This window comes from Barbatula barbatula, assembly GCF_947034865.1.
Source record: "Barbatula barbatula genome assembly, chromosome: 20".
Classification (NCBI taxonomy): Eukaryota; Metazoa; Chordata; class Actinopteri; order Cypriniformes; family Nemacheilidae; genus Barbatula; species Barbatula barbatula.
In genome coordinates, this window is record NC_136783.1 from 12458818 (window position 1) to 12477206 (window position 18389).

The following is an 18389-nucleotide window of genomic DNA, read 5'->3' on the forward strand; positions in this document are numbered from 1 at the left end:
AATCACCCAATTACTGTGTATTTAGAAGACTGATCCAATTTAAGTATAATCCAATTCGGCTGTGTTTCAGAATTGGATCAAATTAAAATGGTTTATTGTGAATCCAGCATTTTTTTCATTTTTCTGATAAATGATGACAGAATTAAATTTTTTGGGGTGAAATGACATTCTAGACAATTGGTTTTCCATTTTGTTTGTTGAATTAGATTTAACCGGCCTCCAAAACAACTGTAACCAGCTAACTTGGTTGTGCTTTCTGTTCGTCTGCTTAAATAAACAATGAAACAAGACATTTTCTGAGTCTGTGGCAGAGGAAAACAATATATATAGTCTTATTCACACTCTTAGCTGGCATGTCCGGTAAGGACTTTGCTATCAGTGGCTGATAGGACGACACTCGACGTTCAGTCTCAGGCGTCCGGCCATTGGGGTTAATTAGGCCTTGTCGTCTGCTCACAGGAGAAGAGAAAAGTGAGGAAACTAAGCAGCGAGAGGAGAGAGAAATGTTTCAATCAGTTTAATGGTCTTAAAGTAGGCGTCTGCCTCTGGCTCTTTTTGCAGGAAAAGTCATTTGCGTCTTCATGGCCCTCAAAGGACTCCATATGGCTATGGCCCTGACAAAACACATTTGCTTTGAAAGCCGCACCATTGATGGTGGTGTGAGACGGGCTGAGCGTAATCTGTAGTAGAAAACGAAGTGACAACATATTGAAGGACTGGTTAAGTCTGGCTTGCATAATCGCATAAATTGTTTTGCGCTTTCACTAGAAAACCTCTCGTGTAAACGCCCTCCAAGATGTAGACAATTTTTTTTATTCTTTCCTGAAGAAGATAACATATTTACGCACACTGTGGAGCAGTTTCTCTGTTAAGGCTACTGTAGAAACAACATGGTGAATTCAATACAAGGGTACCCGAGTGAAGGGAGATAGAAATAGCTCATTCAAAAGTAATAAAAACGTAACGCTTCACTACGTAAGGTAATTATACACCTAGTTATGTATATTATATCTCTGTCAGTGATCCCTTTAAAAAATGGCACACTGGACCTTTAACAGTAAAAAATCTATTAGTTTTCCTAGCGTAACATGTAGCTACCACACTTTTTATGTCATCTCCAGGGCATTTATAATTGAGAACACGTTCTGGTATGAGGGGCCGTTTAGGCCATAATTATTGAAATGACTCTTACAAACACTAGTGAAATAAAAACATTGATCGAACTTAGTGAAATTCATTCATACATATTAATGAAATGACTCTTACAAACACTAGTGAAATAAAAACATCGATCGAACTTAGTGAAATTCATTCATACATATTAATGAAATGACTCTTACAAACACTAGTGAAATAAAAACATTGATCGAACTTAGTGAAATTCATTCATACATATTAATGAAATGACTCTTACAAACACTAGTGAAACCATACATATGTATTACTGTAATCTTTTACAGACACATTTCAGTGTAGTCGATGAAAGATTTCAGTGTAGTTGATGAGAGCATATTTCACTGGAAAAGGAAGCTGCATCCTCACTTCCGTTTAGTTTGGCGCGCGTTGATGACGTGCAGATATGCCGCGAACAGGAACCTGTCAGATGCAATTAATTTACTGAATTAATTACTTATTAGTTCCTCCAACAACTCCGACCCACTTGCCAGGAAGATCTCACATGCACAGATCTCATACTGCCTTGGCTTAGGTATGAACTGGCAGCGAACTGCAAGCTGCTTGGGCATAAGCCGCCGCACACTATAGACACAGACAACGCCTCGCTGGAGTCACGCAATCTGCGGTTCGGATAAGTGCGGTCACGCTATCTACGCTTAATTGCGCATCTACACAGGGTTGTACGGTAGCGATCATCTTGAAAAGTCGAATTGTGAAAAGTAACCACTGTCTGGACATTTCGTTATGGTGATAAAGGTTATGATCGTACTTTTACAGCAAACAATAAATCTATTTTCCCATTATTTTGTTGTTTGCCTATGCAATCAGATCATTTGGATCCGGAAATGGAATATGGCCTTTTATATATGGTATGACACATTCTAGAATATGACTTACAAGAAAAACCATAGCCCCTTAAATTATTTATTATTTGTTTATTTTATTTGTATTTAAAAATATATATTATTATTATTTTGTTAAGTTTTTATTATAATTGTATTTATGTCATGCACATGGACTGTATTTTCTATTATAACGTTTTGAAATGCCATGTTGTTTTGTATACAAATAATTGTTAAATAAAATTTAAAAAAATAATTATTTGTATACAAAACAACATTACAAAACGTAAGGACTGCAGTTCTAGTAAACAAGGGTTCTCCTCATCCACAGCTCTTACAGCTTGCAACAATGAATGCAAGGTTCTCGTTTGGTCCTCTAGCTCTCTGTGAAGGCTCAACATATTCGTAGCACCATTCGCTGTTTGAATGTCCTCTAAACACTTAAGTGCACTTCTTAGAAAAGCTGTAATATCATCTTCATTGTTACTCGTGTATGAAAATAGCGCAAAACACTTGCTAAACCAAAAAACATCGCCGTGGCGTCATTTTGAAATCTTAAAACCAGAGTTTTATTTCCTCGACACACTCTTTAAATCCTGGTTAAGTGTGAGTAAAGCTTCATTCGAATGTGTAGTTCCTATTGGAATTGCAGACGCCAAGAATTACGGAACCGCACGCTTCAGCTTTTTGGGACAGTTTTATAGCCAAAATATATTTTTAGACAATAAAAAAATTGCATTGACAACGAAACTGTATAAGGAAAAACCGAAGGTAGCGCGGGCGATTGTAAAATATTGCTCAGTAAATTAATTGCATCTGACAGGTTCCTGTTCGCGGCATATCTGCACGTCATCAACGCGCGCCAAACTAAACGGAAGTGAGGATGCAGCTTCCTTTTCCAGTGAAATATGCTCTCATCAACTACACTGAAATCTTTCATCGACTACACTGAAATGTGTCTGTAAAAGATTACAGTAATACATATGTATGGTTTCACTAGTGTTTGTAAGAGTCATTTCATTAATATGTATGAATGAATTTCACTAAGTTCGATCGATGTTTTTATTTCACTAGTGTTTGTAAGAGTCATTTCATTAATATGTATGAATGAATTGTACTAAGTTCGATCAATGTTTTTATTTCACTAGTGTTTGTAAGAGTCATTTCATTAATATGTATGAATGAATTTCACTAAGTTCGATCAATGTTTTTATTTCACTAGTGTTTGTAAGAGTCATTTCATTAATATGTATGAATGAATTTCACTAAGTTCGATCAATGTTTTTATTTCACTAGTGTTTGTAAGAGTCATTTCATTAATATGTATGAATGAATTTCACTAAGTTCGATCAATGTTTTTATTTCACTAGTGTTTGTAAGAGTCATTTCATTAATATGTATGAATGAATTTCATTAAGTTCGATCGATGTTTTTATTTCACTAGTGTTTGTAAGAGTCATTTCATTAATATGTTTGAATGAATTTCACTAATCGATCGATGTTTTTATTTCACTAGTGTTTGTAAGAGTCATTTCATTAATATGTATGAATGAATTTCACTAAGTTCGATCGATGTTTTTATTTCACTAGTGTTTGTAAGAGTCATTTCAATAATTATGGCCTAAACGGCCCCTCATATTCTGGGGCTGAATTACCAAACCGTGGTACATGGTATAGAACCTTATGATTAATTTAATTCATACAAAATATAAAAATGTAATATTAATTGAAAATACTTCTTATTCGATTGTGTTTCTGTTCTTTTGAACCACTAGATTTCTATTTATAGTTTTAGCTTAGTGTTTTTGTTTACGATATGCTTTTTACCGGATAGTTTTAATCTTTGGTATAGTTTCAATTATAATAGAATAACCTTGGGCTGTGTTGTCATGTTTGCCATCACATGCATTTGAAAGGATTGATTGCATCCGACAACCTTGAAATGGCGCAAAAAATATCTTTGTAATTCCAGAAGCTTTTACAACGCCGGCGCTGCAAGGGTTGGTTTCCATTCCCAGACTGGTTATGTTAAACTTGTTAAATCTAATGACTCCCCAATTTCTTATATACCTGTGAAAGAGAGAGTCTTCCAACCAGCTTGCGTCTAATGAAAGGAGGAATTTTGAGCTTCAGTGGTTTAAGTCGAAAAGCAATTACAGCATTGAATTAGTTTTCAAATTAAAAAGCAATTGAAAAGTCCCAGGGGTTAACCGTTTCCTGCGCGGTCATCTCTCTCACTTTTACACATAAAGAGCATTTAATCCCATTACAGAATGGAATCATTGAAAATTGAAAACGACAGAGTTGACATGCAACTCTCTTGTCCTTTTTATTCCTGTCCATGTGCTCGCGCTCTCTGTCACCCTCCCTGTTTGTTAAAAAATGTATGTAGCCCCATCAGAAAGACACTTTTTTTTCTCAGTTTTGGTTCGTTTCTTCCTTTCCCCTTTTTCCTGGGGTGCAGTGACAGATTTGGCTTTGAAACTTAATGAACTTTGAAATAGAACCCTCAGCCACAATTATCCCCTCGTAGGTGTGTTGTCACAGAAAGGATGACACTATCTCCATACACTTACAGCGGGCCGAAGAAATCCGCGGACACTTGGGGCCGCCTTCCTCCGCCACCCTGCCAGGCCGGCATTCTCGCCCACCATTAATATTAAATGACAGAAGTGACGGAAACGCAGGAGCAACGGGATGACATTAACACAGAATGACAGGGTGACATTTTGCCCGCTTTGCAAAGAGGTTTATCCTCTGTTTCTCTATTTGGAAGCCCCTAATTGCTCACTCACATTTAAGGTGGTGTGAAACAGGCTCTCAGAAATCGATAAACATGTTTTTGGGACAAAAGGCCATATGGCTCCTCGTCTGCCACCTGACGCCGCACACATACACTTCACACTCAACATATTCTGGCTGAAAATGTTGTTTTTATTCACATGACCAGAGGTTAAATTGGTTCTGGCACCTTCAATTCAAAACATTATTGGCACGTTGTTTGAAGTTCATTCCAGTTCATGTACGCTCCAGTTTTTGATTCAATGCACTCATTTTGTGTGAAGTGAGTTTGCTTGCTCAAATAAATAGTTAAATGAATGTTTATTGTTTTTTTGTGCTTCCCTCTAGTATGTGAGGGAGTTTTGTTGATGTGGTTCTGTCCAGAGAACTAGTTTTGTTTGGTTTATTAAAAGTTTTTTTACTAATGCAAGAATCATACGCTTTAGTCATAATTGTAAACGTATACATATGTGTAGGTTTATCGTGGTTATTTAGTTATTTCTATAGTAACTCAATGGTTTTAACATTGGTGGAAGGAAACTCACACTGTATATTGCTTAGGACTTCAGAATTAGCAGCAGGTTTTAAGGTTCTGGTGATTTAGAACAAATAAAGGTGACAGTGGGGACTATTAAAGCTGGCACAGCTACAGCGAAGCAATGGGATAATAAAACTGATGGAGTTGACGAAGGAGAGAAATGCAGACGGCGCCTCATTACTGAAAAGATTCTGTAAGGAAAGCAGAATAGGGGATAAGCAAGCGGAGAAGATAAAACTAAGGTGTGAGAAACCGTGGGATTAGATTTGATGTTTGGACATCGCTCAGGCAAAGCGTGCGGCAGACAAAGTTTGGATCGCTGATTAAATAGCTCCGCTTTTGTGTGTGCGTTGGTTCTTGGAAACCCAGACAAACAAGCACAGCTGTTGTGCAACTCAAGCGCGATTATGCACGCATGAGCGTTTTGATTTACGCTTGTTTTCCCTTCTTCCTCTGTAGGCACTTCTGTAATGCAAGTAACGGCCTTTGACGCAGACGACAGCACCACGGCGAATGGGCTCGTGCACTACCGCATCCTCAGCCAGACGCCGCACATCCCCATTCCCAATATGTTCACCATCAACGGAGCCACCGGAGAAATCAGCACCATCGCAGCAGGCATTGACCGTGAGGTCAGTGATGTCACTTCCTCTTGATGTACATGCATAATGTGTTTGCGGAAACCCTCAGCAGACACGCTGATATTTCTGTTCTTTCAGAGATCTGCTTAATTTGTTTGAAGTGCTCATCTATTAATAGATTTGTATATTTGTGTGTGTGTTTACACCTTGATTTGAACGCCCGGCTTTGTTTCTCCCCGGACTTCTGGCGTAATTAATCCTCAGCTATGATGTGTTTGAGAGTACTCGGTTTGCGTGGCCTCCGTCTCTCATGGATTGTGTTCGGAGCAGACTCTCTAGAGCTATAACAAACAGTGTTTTTAGAATTTAATGATCAGCCTGTCCTTTGAGCTGTCTGTAACCTTTTCAAGCTGAAGAGCAGCTAGCTGCCCACGTCTGCCACTCCCAAAATGCAACACACGACAACAGCCACAGCTGTTATGGCTAGTTGATTGAGAAAATCATTGTTGATTATTAATATGTGTACCATTTGTCCAACAGTATGTAGAATGCCTGATAAGGGTTGATGTCACATTGACAAAGCAGAGCACATTGACTATAATGTGTCTGGATGCAGAGGTGGACAATACTTAAGTATATTTACTCTTTGAACTCAAGGACACTTTGAAGTATTTGATAATAATAATACCTCAATTTAACTAGAAATAGACTCACTGAGATTAAAATCTCTTTTCCAGGAGTGTCCTGGAACTTAATTTGTACTTTATCAAGAATTAAAATTCTCCCTAAAATAAAAATTCGGTCATTTTTTACTCTCCCTCTCTTCATTTTAAACGTGTATGAGTTTTTCTTTCGCAGAACACAAATGAAGATATTATTGAGTTGGTAACCGTACAGCGCCGGCAATCATTCACTTCTGCTATACGGACACAAAACCAATGCAAGTAAATGGGTGCCATTTAACAACATTCTTCAAAATATCTTCTTTTGTGTTCTGCAGAAGAAAGAAAGTCATACAGATTTCAAATAACGGTGAGTGGGTGAGGGTGAGTAAACTATGACAGAATTTGTATTCTTAATACTTAAGTACATTAGAAATCTGGTATTTTCTTAATTTTACTAAAAAAATTATTGAGTATAAATCAGAAAGTACTGGATGACATATCACATGTCCAATGATTGTGAAACAAGGGGAAAGTATCAGAATAATGGAGATGTCGCACCTCTAGTGCCTACAGTCAGCTTTTTTGGCAAAATTGTACACACTTTATGTGTTATTGAAAAGAGGTTTGCCATAGTTCTTTTATGCATTTGGCAGACACTTTTATCCACTTTTCATATGCAATAAACTTATACATATTTGGATGCAGCTTGTGTTTCATCCCTGTCCCCATTGCACAAGACGTTTGCACCCTAATGAGTTTTTTTATAGGTATTATTATCAGCCCCACCTAGGGTAGAATTCAATCATCTGATCACTGTGGTCTCTACCGGCTAATTTACAATGCGGTTAACTTCATTTTCAGTACCACAAATGAACTCGGTGGGTCATGGGAACAGCTTACCCATAACTCATCTGAGTCTTAGAGCCTGACCCTTCCCACCAGACGTGTCCTCCTCTATAACCTCTCCAATAATCCCCCCTCCTCTATTTCTCTATCTACTCATTTTTCTTGGTCCCTCTCTTTCTCACAAACACAGGCACGCACGTCCTTAACCTCCCTCTGCTCCACTAATGAGGAGGGTCATTCAGAGGTCCATTCAATTTATCCCAGAATGCTTAAGCGGACCTGCGGGGAAGTCTTTCAACCTCTCTTTTATCTCTGCGTCCTACGTGATCACTTGCTTTCCCATCATTGAAATATAGTCTCGTTTTCATTAGCATCATATTTAAATATTGCAAGATTTTCTTTGTCAAATAAGTTGCTGCCACAAACGGGGCTTCTCTGTTTTTAAAGAAAATAACCATTATGAAGTTCCATTATGAGTATACATTAACATTTGTGCATTTGCCAGATGGTGTATTCAAAGAGACTTCATTAGTATTTGTGTTTCCTGGGGATCAAATGCATGAACCCAAACGCAACAAAAACCCTGAACTATAGAAATACATCTGATTGGATGAGCTTTGTTTGAAAATGGTTATAAAAAGACTATAAACTCCTCTGTGGATAAATTTTCTATACTGTTATATTTACCAGGTTAGTACAGAGGTGGATTTAGCAAACACAAACAGCATTATTATAATAAACTATTTCTTTGTGAAGGAATTGTTTGTTCTAGATATTGTTTATTTTAAGAAATTGTGTTTTTATTATATTGCTTTTGCCTCATTTTCTAGCGTATGAAATAAATAAGGTGTAAGCAATTAGCAATAAGTGATTGTTAAAGGGATGGTTCACCAAATAAAAATAATTCTGTCATCATTTACTCACCCTCAGATTGATGCAAAACTGTATAAATGTATTTGTTCTGCTGAACACAAAGGAAGATATGTGGAAGAATGTCACTTAAAATACAGATCTCACAATCGACACGTGACCAAACACTGTGAGCATCCATGCAGATTCCCGTAAAGGTTGACACAAATCAAACAGAAACGCTACTTCGCCTCTTTGCTAAACATATCGTTTCCCAAGATGTGCCGTGTTGCATCTTTTACATGCAACACCTTGGTTCCCATAACGTGTACGTGCTCTCCACAGACGCGTTGCATCTTTTACTGCTAAACACATTTTTATACTATGAGTCCTAATAAATCCAGATAATTATTTCAAACATTTTCAGAATTCATGTTTTTTATTGTGCATCCCAATTAATATTAATCAAACTGTAGTTGTTTTGTTTTGATTTAAGCCATAATAAATAAATAAATACAGGTAGCTAACCCAATAAAACACAATAAAAACATGATGGCATAATAAAAAACATGATTTTTTTCATTTTGGAACCAAACTCTTCAATTATTTTCATACATTTTAAATGTTAAAAATGTGGACAGCACTCATTGCATAGCACCCTCTCTTGGTTGCCTTATTATTAGAAAATAGTGGCTTTATGGAGTGTGTGTATACATGATTTTAACACGTGAATATTTTATAATTTAGGGAAATGAACAAGTGTATCAGCGTTCAAGGGACTATTCGGCCAACCTATTCCTGCTTGAAAATACTGTACTGTGTATAGTAATAGTGTAAAACATCAACTTCTGATTGATGGACTAGCATTACTCAACATTATTTACTACCTTACAGCAACACTCCTTTCAATTAAGGTAAAATTGTTTAAAAGTAATAGCAGTTAATTTCAATGGAACTGGAAACGGGAATCCTTAGGCAAAACTGGAACTGGAATCTGATCTGGAAAAGCTTTTACGAGACCCCTTTAAACACAAAAAGTAAGCCTGACTTTGAGGTAAACCAAAATAGGTGATTTAAAATTCTAGGTTTGGATGGAAATGCCTTACTTTTGCATTACTGTAGTTTTACCTTGGTAAAACAAGTCATCAAAACAAGTCAGTTTTAGACAGCATTCTTTTGCTGTAGTCATGATAATAAATCCTTTGGCATCTTGTTTCATTTGGCACATAATAATCCATACCCTTTGTGCCTCTTCGGATGACACTTATGTCATGTCAAGATTTTCTATTTTCTCTCCCAACAAGTTCTCATAAGTCTATACCCGGAGCCATGTCTGCTAATCCAATGACTAAAACAGACTGGCTGAGATGGTCTCTACAGGAGAGTGAATGTGGGTCGTAGTGTCGACTGCAGGGAGGTAATCTGTCATCCTCTCAGGAGCGGAGTGAGCCTCTCATTAATCTAACGTTGTGATTGCGCTCTCTTCCACCTGTGCTCTTCAATTAGAACTAGGACACACTTGTGTGTTTACAAATCTTCAACGCAAATGGAACAGTTGAAAGGTTTTCAACATCGTATTCCATGACGGTGCCTGTACGGTTATGTTGCTGGATGAGACCGAAAGGAACGATTCGCCCTAAAATGAAATTCTGTCATCATTTATATACACTCATGTCACTCAAAAAGCCAGAGGCAAGTTTGAGTGAATAAAGACTTACGTTTTTGACTTTGACACACATAAACCCTTCATATTGCTTCTGAAGATATGACTTATAGCACGTCGTTTGGATTAGCTTTATGATGCTTTTTTATATATTTTCTGGAACTTGACAGTAATAATCATCCTCCACTTTTATGAAAAATTGAATATAATGTATTACTCTATATAAAAAAATATTATAGTGTATGTATAAGTTATACTGCTATATAACTGTAGGAGCCAAACCGAGCTGTGTTGATTTCATGTTTGTTTCTTGTGAATAGTAGAATGTGTGATTATATATATGGCCACAGGTCTGTCTACTGCCCCCTAAAGGACTGTTGCGAGACTGAAGGTGGAGCCCAAGGGAAAAGGCCTTAAAGACAGGAAGCCACAGGATCTGGGTGTGGCTGAGAAGGCAAACAGTCTTTTGACCGTGCGGTTACGTACTGTATGGTTCCATGACGTGACAAGCCGTTTGCTACCATATAAGAGACTGCTTTCATTTAATTGTTTGTTTTATTTAACCTCAAGTTTATATAATATTCTGTCTACATCAATAACGATAAATGGTCATTGGACCGACTGGATCAATTTCTACTACTCATCTTTATAACTGCAAGCGTCAAGCTATATCCAGCTCAGCCAACAGTAGTATCAAAAGCGAACAGAGGTCGCATAGGAAAAGGCTATTACAATAACCTTTATTTAAACTTATGTATAATTTACTATAGTTAACTGCAGTAATATTTCTGGACACTACAGACGTAAGTTATTATGCTATACTGAAGTATAGTTACTATAGTTTTGTTTTAAGCTGTATTACGTTGTATTATTTTAAAATTAGCTTTTAAATGTTTATTTTTAGTAATGTTATTAGCAATTTTGTTACATGCTTTTATACTTATTTCGATTTATTTCTGAGGCAACATTTCAATGTTTTTTTTTGTTTTTCCAATAGATTTTAGGCCAATATTTTATTTGAAAAAGTTTCTGTTTATTAAAATCAAAGTAAATGAACCTTGGTATACTGCTACAATATACTATAGTATACTTAAGTTTACTTTTGTAAATGCTTTTGTTTACTAAAGTGCAATTTTTTGGCAAAGAATGAGTAAAAATTATGACAGGAGTTTCATTGATCTCTTTATAACTACATTATAAAATAGAACTAAAAAAAAAACAGCGTCTCCCTCGTGTTGCTCTCTTGAGGGAAGCTTTTAGAATGCTTTGAGAGAAATCTGTGTGCAGGTGAGATGGCGAAGAAATGTGAAAAAGTGAAGAAATACTGTTTCAATGTTCAATATGAAAACTGTCGGGCATAAATTAATATGTTCCCTCTGACATTGCCACCGTTGCCACTAGCATAGTCACTGGAAGACTTGCAAATTGTTCTGGTATATTGTAATTTTAGGCTCCAAGTCCTGATAACAATATTTACATTTAGTCATTTAGCAAACGGTTTTATCCAAAGCGACCTACAGAGAGTTCAGGGAGCAATAATATAGTAGTTGCTAATACCAAGTGACTAGTTTCAACAAAAGCTAGGATAATACCTGTTGAGAGAAAGAGAGAGGGTTGTCAAGTATTCACAGAAGAAATGGGTTTTAAGAAGTTTTTTTAATGTTGTGAGAGATGTGGTTCACCGAACTAAGTTAGGAAGAATCTTCCACCCGGAAGAAATTAACATTAATGCATTTATCCAAAGCGACTTACATTGCATTGTACTTTACCTTTGTTTCTGACTATGCGCAATCCCCTGGGATCAAACCCACGACCTTGGCCATGCTCTAACCCCTGAGCCACAGGAAAGCCTTTATTTAAAATATACCTAACTAATATACTTATACTGACATCAGTACGCAGCATGTCCTATAGAGGAAAACTTGTAATAATACCATGTATCTTAATAATGTATTGTCAACATCATGTTGTACACAGCAGGGGCAATACTCATGCGTAGATTCCCACAGATACATAGGGGAGAGGGCCAGCTCGCATCATGCACCCCAATATTTCCCTCTCTGCGTTCCCATCTCTCTTCCTCGCACACACACAAACACATTTTCACATCAGGAGGGTAATCCTCCATCATCAGTACCTGTAGTCTAATTGGAATATTTATGCAGTAATTAGTGGGTTGATGGAGCCTCGTACTGTAGCTGCACTTGTGGGAGTTCGCATTGACTTTAATGTCACACACACATCTGATCAGGTCTGAATTCCAATTACCCTCTCACACTAAGACCCCGTCACCTCTGCACACCTCTTAACCCACTCGCCATCACATGTCTGATTACAGCAGCTAACAAGCTGCCCCCACCCTTCCACTGCATGTCTTTGGCTGTCAGTTTGACTTACGCTCTTCACAACGAATGTGTCTGTCTGACGTACGTTACAACTTCTCTTCACGTTTTTCTGGCACTTTATGTCTTCTCTTTCTGCTTTAATTAGACTGTATGAATATTTTATGTCATTCTTAAATGGAGTTGGATGGGTCTTTTGTTTTTTCAGTTGAGAACAGGCCTTTCTTGGGTTAGGGGTCTCACTTGGCTATTTGGGTAGTTTGGGGTATTTTGTTAATCGAGGCTCGTTTTTAATATAATGTGTTAAATGCAGTATTAGTTAAACATGTAATGCTCAATAGATCAAATAAATGTATTACAGAACAGACAATTTCCTACTAGTCAATGGTGGCCAAGAACTGTTGCAAGCATTCTTCCATCTTTCTTTGTGGTCATCAGAACAAAGAAATGTATACAGATTTGGAACAACTTGAGGGTTAGTAATAGAAGACAGAATTTGCACTTTTGGGTAAACTGTTCCTTTAACCTGATGTAGTTCCAAATCTGTATGACTTTCTTCTGAAGAACACAGAAGAAAATATAACGTTCCTAACAACATTGGAGCCCGTTGACTTTATATAGAAACAAAACCACTGAGACATTTTTAAAAAATATCTTCTTTCGGTGTCCAGAAGAAATAGTCAAGAGTCATATTGTCATGATCCTGCCTCTCCTTGTCTTGGTTTTCGAGTCTTGTGGCAGGATCATGTCAGTCCCATGTGTTTTGTGTGGAGAAAGAGCATTGTTTTGGTTTGAGAAGCCATGCTCTCTCTCCGGTGTCACGTCCTTTAGCCCCGCCCCCTTGTTTCCCTGTTTGCAGTCCATTAGTGTTAGTCTTGTCTCCAGCCCTGATCCATCTTTCCCTTAGTGTTTCAGTCCCCTCCCCTGCCTCGTGCAATCCTCCTGTTAGCTTTCCCTTAGTGTTTCATCCTTGTCACCTGTGGCCACTCTCCCTGTGTCATCAGTCCTTGTTAGTGTTTCCCTTTATCAAGCCCCAGTTTTCCCTCTGTCCCTTGTCGGTTCATTGTCATTTCGTCATTATCGTACCACCTCACGTCACCTTGTTGGATTATTCCTGTCTATGGATTATCGTGTTTGTTCCTGTTCTAAATTTGTGGATTTTGTTGATTTACTATTCAAAGGACTTTGTTTGTTTTGTTCCCCATGTGGGAAGTTTTAGTTTACACTTTTCTCTTGTTTTAGATCATGTTCTCCCCATCGAGGGTCTTTTGTTTAAATAAAGTTTTTGTTATTTAACTCTGCTGCCTGCGTTTGGGTTCTGTCCACACACCGTGACACATATAGGTTTTGAACTAAGTTATTGCGAATAAATACTGACATTTATTTTTGTTTGAACTATTCAATTGATATTCTGTTTTTGTTTAACCCGCTACTTTTTTCAGTAACATTTGATATCAAACAGTAATTGGCAGATTCCCTGCAGTTATGGATTCTCTGTTACATCAAGCTTTTTATTTGATACTTTCAGTCAGATATCTGATTCTATTCATCTGACTGATATCTGATATAAACATGGTGTTTGCTCTCTGTTTTAAAACACATTAAAGCACTTAAAAGTTCTGCTGTGGAATGGCAGTGCCATATCTTTTTGTGTGTGTGTTAAAGGCCCCGTGTGTCTGTCCTGCAGCTCTGTGAATCTGTTCGGCCCGGATTGTCCAGGCTGTTGCTTTTCATTACCTGTCTCTTGTCTCTGCCAGAGGCCCTGTGGTGTGGTCTCTGTCTCTGTGTGTGTGCCCGCTCTTGCCCAGTAATGTCAGGTCTGGGTTAAAATGTGTTCTCTCTGCCGCGCCTGATTAGGGAATCGATTGACGTGCAATGTGCGTGTGTGATAGTGTTGCTCCCAAGGGATCCAAAGCTTCCTGCGGTCTGTGATGAAAAGAATCATAACTTCTGCTTGCACTTTCTTTCCCATCTTCTCCTCTACCATCACATCTAGGTGCCGCTTCTCACCTCCCCTTCATGTCCTCTCCTTCCCTTCCCTCCTAAGAAATTCAGATAGAGGTGAAGTCAGGGCATGCTGGGGCTGTTAAACACTCCTCGTAACAGTTGACTCAAGCCTGCGCGGGTGAAGCGTGTCTTTGGCTGGGTCCGCTGTCGAGTCGCGGAGAGATTGTCCTGAGGTGTAATCATTTCACATTCTCTTCAGGACTGGAAATGTGTTTAAGCTGTTCTCCCGGGGTCACGTTCTGTCCCTCCAGGCGACGCTGTATGAAAAGTGTGCGAGATTAATTACACACTGATTTGTTTCTCTTGTTCTCCGCACAGCATAACCAGAGGAGACAGTATTGATATTTCATTATGGTGTTAATAAAGGTCAGCTGCTATTGAGTTCTCATTAATAGAGCTGAACGGGGCAATATTATCGAGAAGACGCAGGTTTTAATGACTCTCAGCCCGAATCCGCAGAACTCGGAGGGGTTTAAAGTGCTTTAAATGAGTCCCTGACCTGCCTCTTAAATGCTGGTTCCTAGGGAGGGCCCTTTTCACAGAAATAGTCCTGGTTCTCCTATCGAAGCCGGTGCCGGATCTATAGGGAACCGGTCTGTGTTTCCAGCAGGCCACACAGCACGGTTGAATATTATTCAGACTGGTTTTGATGCAAAAGTAAGAGGTTCTCTCATATGAAAAAACAAAGTCAAAGCAATGCATTCACAAAAGCACTTCAAAAAGAGAAGTGCACGGTTTGGTATTAGAATGTTGCTACTTTAATGACACAATGCTCTACTAAGCATGAAAATAGCATACACAAATATTGCAGAAATAATCAATTTTTAATTACATTGATCTATATTTATTGATTCTTTCAGATGCATTTACATTATATACAAGGTACTATCCATCAGTTCATGTGTTTCACGGGACTTGCAGTATTATTTTCCTGCCTATATTTTTGAACAATCTTAAAGTCGACATGAAATGGAAGTAACGATCGTGTTATTTTACATCTCGTGACATATCTGATTGAATCGGCTTCTGAAATGTGAGAAAATGTTGGGCGGGTCTCAATTTCCCGCATCGGGAACTGATTGGATCTTTGGAAGATGGGTGTTGCCAACAAAATGGAGGCAGATTTGAATGCGAGTTCGCAGTCAATTGTGAAGAATTATTTATTTTTACTTTATTTCCCACCGAACTCAAAATCAGCACCCTCCCATGAAGACAGCTCCGCCCTCACGCCAGTCGTTTCAGGAGGGGGTCAATGTCGTGGATTAAATATCATCACATGAATAAGAAAAGAATGAAGTGCATAGATAAGTTACTTATAAAAACCACTAGAATATTCCATAAAAAATATGTGATTTTTCCTTTTTCCTATCCTGTTGTCATGCCAAAAGCACACTTAAAATGCTGCCCTTAATGTTTACCCGAGGTTAAATTTAAAACCTATGGTCCATCATGTCCTATAACATTAAAGACAAAAAGCTGTCAAGGAAAGCCATCAATGTTCCAGCAAGCTCCGGTGTGGGTATTCATTTCTTCATATCAGCTTTAACCGTCAGCTGCTTCCCTCCAAGACACTCGTACCCCAGACCGGTCTCAGCGGAACAGTGACTTGTCCTTGACTCCCCCATTTTCTGTCCACAACAAGAGAAGGCTTTCGGCCAAACGGATTAATATGACTGAAGCTGGAAGAGACGGCACAGAGGCTTCAGCTCACTGTCTCCTCCCAGTGTGGACTAACCGGAGTCAGATTCACCCGGGCACGGACAGGGCGCCGTTTCAGATCTTAGCCCGAAGGAATGTTGGCCATGCCTCAACAAACAATCCACACGTGTGTCTCTGTTTATGTGTTTCTATCCATCTGTTGCCCTCACGACCCCCTGCGTTTCATCCGTGACGATAAACAGGCTAGTTCATGTCTTGATGTGGAGTTGTCTTTGCGTACTGATCATCTGTGTGTGCTACGGTTGTGTGTGTGTGTGTTTCCATAAATAGCGAGTGACAAAATATCAAAGTAGAACAAAGCTTACAGTAGCCATGTGTCCTAATTAAAAGAAACGCTTGGACACGGACAGACAGACAAACGTATGCCCAGACTAACACTGAAAGACATTTTCTGAGCATACACAGTCTCAAAGTCTTTGTTCGGACACTTTATGTGACCAGTGCCAAACCTCTAAACAATAAACCCCAACCTAGAAAGCAAACAAAGAAAGTTGTTATTTGTTTATAACTCAGAAATATTGTTGGAACACTTATTGATGCTAAAATGATGTCATCATATACTCACCCTATTGTCATTTCAAACCTTTATGACTTCCTTTCTTCGGCAGAACACATAAGAATATATTTTGAAGTATGCTGTTTACTGGCCTTAATTGACTTTGCATTGGTTTTGTGTCCATACAATAGAAGTTAATGGGTGCCGGCGCTGTTCGTTTTCCAATATTCTTTAAAAGACCTCCTTTCGTGGTCTGCGGAAGAAAGGAAGTCATACAGGTTTAAAATGACAAGAAGGGGTGTAAATAATTTTTGGGTTAACTTGCAATTTAAAAGAAATAAAGGATTAGAAACCTGACGGAAATCTTATGGTTATTGGAGTAGCTCCACCCCTAAACCTAACATCACTGCGGTGAAAACACATCATACTAAGACTATATGAATTTATATGAATTAGCTACCTCGTCAAATGCTTACAAACTGTGTTGTAATATAAATATTTTTGGACGCAGTACCATACCTGTTTTTTTCAATGGCGTGGTATTTTTTGAGTACCATCTCAGTATACCGTAGTTCTTGGCTTGAGATACATGTTAAGCAGATGTGTTTATTGTAATCTCTTCTGTTTCTTTCCAGAAAGTGTCACAGTACAGCGTCATTGTCCAGGCCACAGATATGGAGGGCAGCTTGAACTTCGGTCTGTCCAACACAGCCACTGCCCTCATTTCCATCACAGACATCAACGACAACCCTCCTGAGCTGGATGCTAAAACGGTAAGTGTCCTGCAGCTCCAAATGTCCTGGGTTTCCCAACCTGTTCTGTTTTGTGTTCACCTACAGACCCATTAGTAAAGCTTAAGTATTCCTTCATCCACACCAGACCAGAAATGTGTGCTTTTAACTTTAGACGTATGAAATCACGTCATTTGTTACAGACATTAATGGAATGATCATTAGAGGACCTCTACAGAAGAGCGGCACTAAACATAAACATATTACATTTAATTATTGCAGATGTGCAAGGAGTTCTGTTATTGTGTTTTCTTTGTGTTTGGAGGCTATTTTCTGGAAAATTGAATTTGTGTTTTGTATTTAAGTTACATGTATATTGGTTTGTGTGCTTTGAAGCGCTGCAGCATTGTACAGTATTAAAGGGATAGTTCACCCAAAAATATATAAATTAATTAGTAAAATATAAAAAAATATGATTTCATAATATCATTTTCAGTAAAATATGATTTATACTCGATAAATTTACATTTTGCCAAGTACTCCCTTAAAACCTGATTTCTAAATTCTAGCTGTGTCTTGATGCTCACGTAATTCACACTATGACCACTTGAGAAACCTACCGAAGTCGTGAAACAAAGAGATTAATTTAGTGCAAGGAATTCTGGGAGGGAATGAGATGGAGTGAAATGAAGGGCGGAGGTCTCTGTCTCACTCTCTCTCTTGTCATTGTGCCAAATATGCCCTTTAGGTGACTATAGTTTTAAGTCCCCCTTTCATGTCCTCTTTTTTCTCAATATCCTCCATCTCCATTTTTTTATCTCTGTATCCTCACACCCTTGTCTCTGCATACTCTTACCGGCGTTTGTTTCTGTCTGCCTTCATATCTCTCTCCTTATTTCTCTAGTTAAGTATATATCTCCTTTGCTCAATCATTCTCTCTGGTTTTCAATGTCTGTCTCTCTCTCCCATTCCATTTATTTCCTGCTATCTGCCATGCCTCTTTTATCTCTCCCTCACAGCACTCATCTCTGGTGCCCTTGCGTTCTTTCTCTCATTAAGTAATAACCCCCGGGCCTCTTCCGCACTGTCTGATGCTGAAACATTCTGAATTATTTTGCGCTTTTTTTCTACCTGTTATATTTATTTGAAGGCC

At 38.3% G+C, this 18389-nt stretch overlaps 1 protein-coding gene across 2 annotated transcripts in view; it reads left to right on the forward strand.

The window, feature by feature from the left end:
* The window catches only part of cdh4 (cadherin 4, type 1, R-cadherin (retinal)), a 188584-nt gene that overhangs the window by 149828 nt on the left and 20367 nt on the right, over window positions 1–18389 (forward strand). For both annotated transcript variants that reach the window (XM_079483050.1, XM_079483051.1), the window contains 2 exons: window positions 5797–5969; window positions 17141–17278. In XM_079483050.1, coding sequence (XP_079339176.1) covers window positions 5797–5969; window positions 17141–17278 — 311 coding nt within the window. The remainder of the gene's footprint in view (window positions 1–5796; window positions 5970–17140; window positions 17279–18389) is intronic.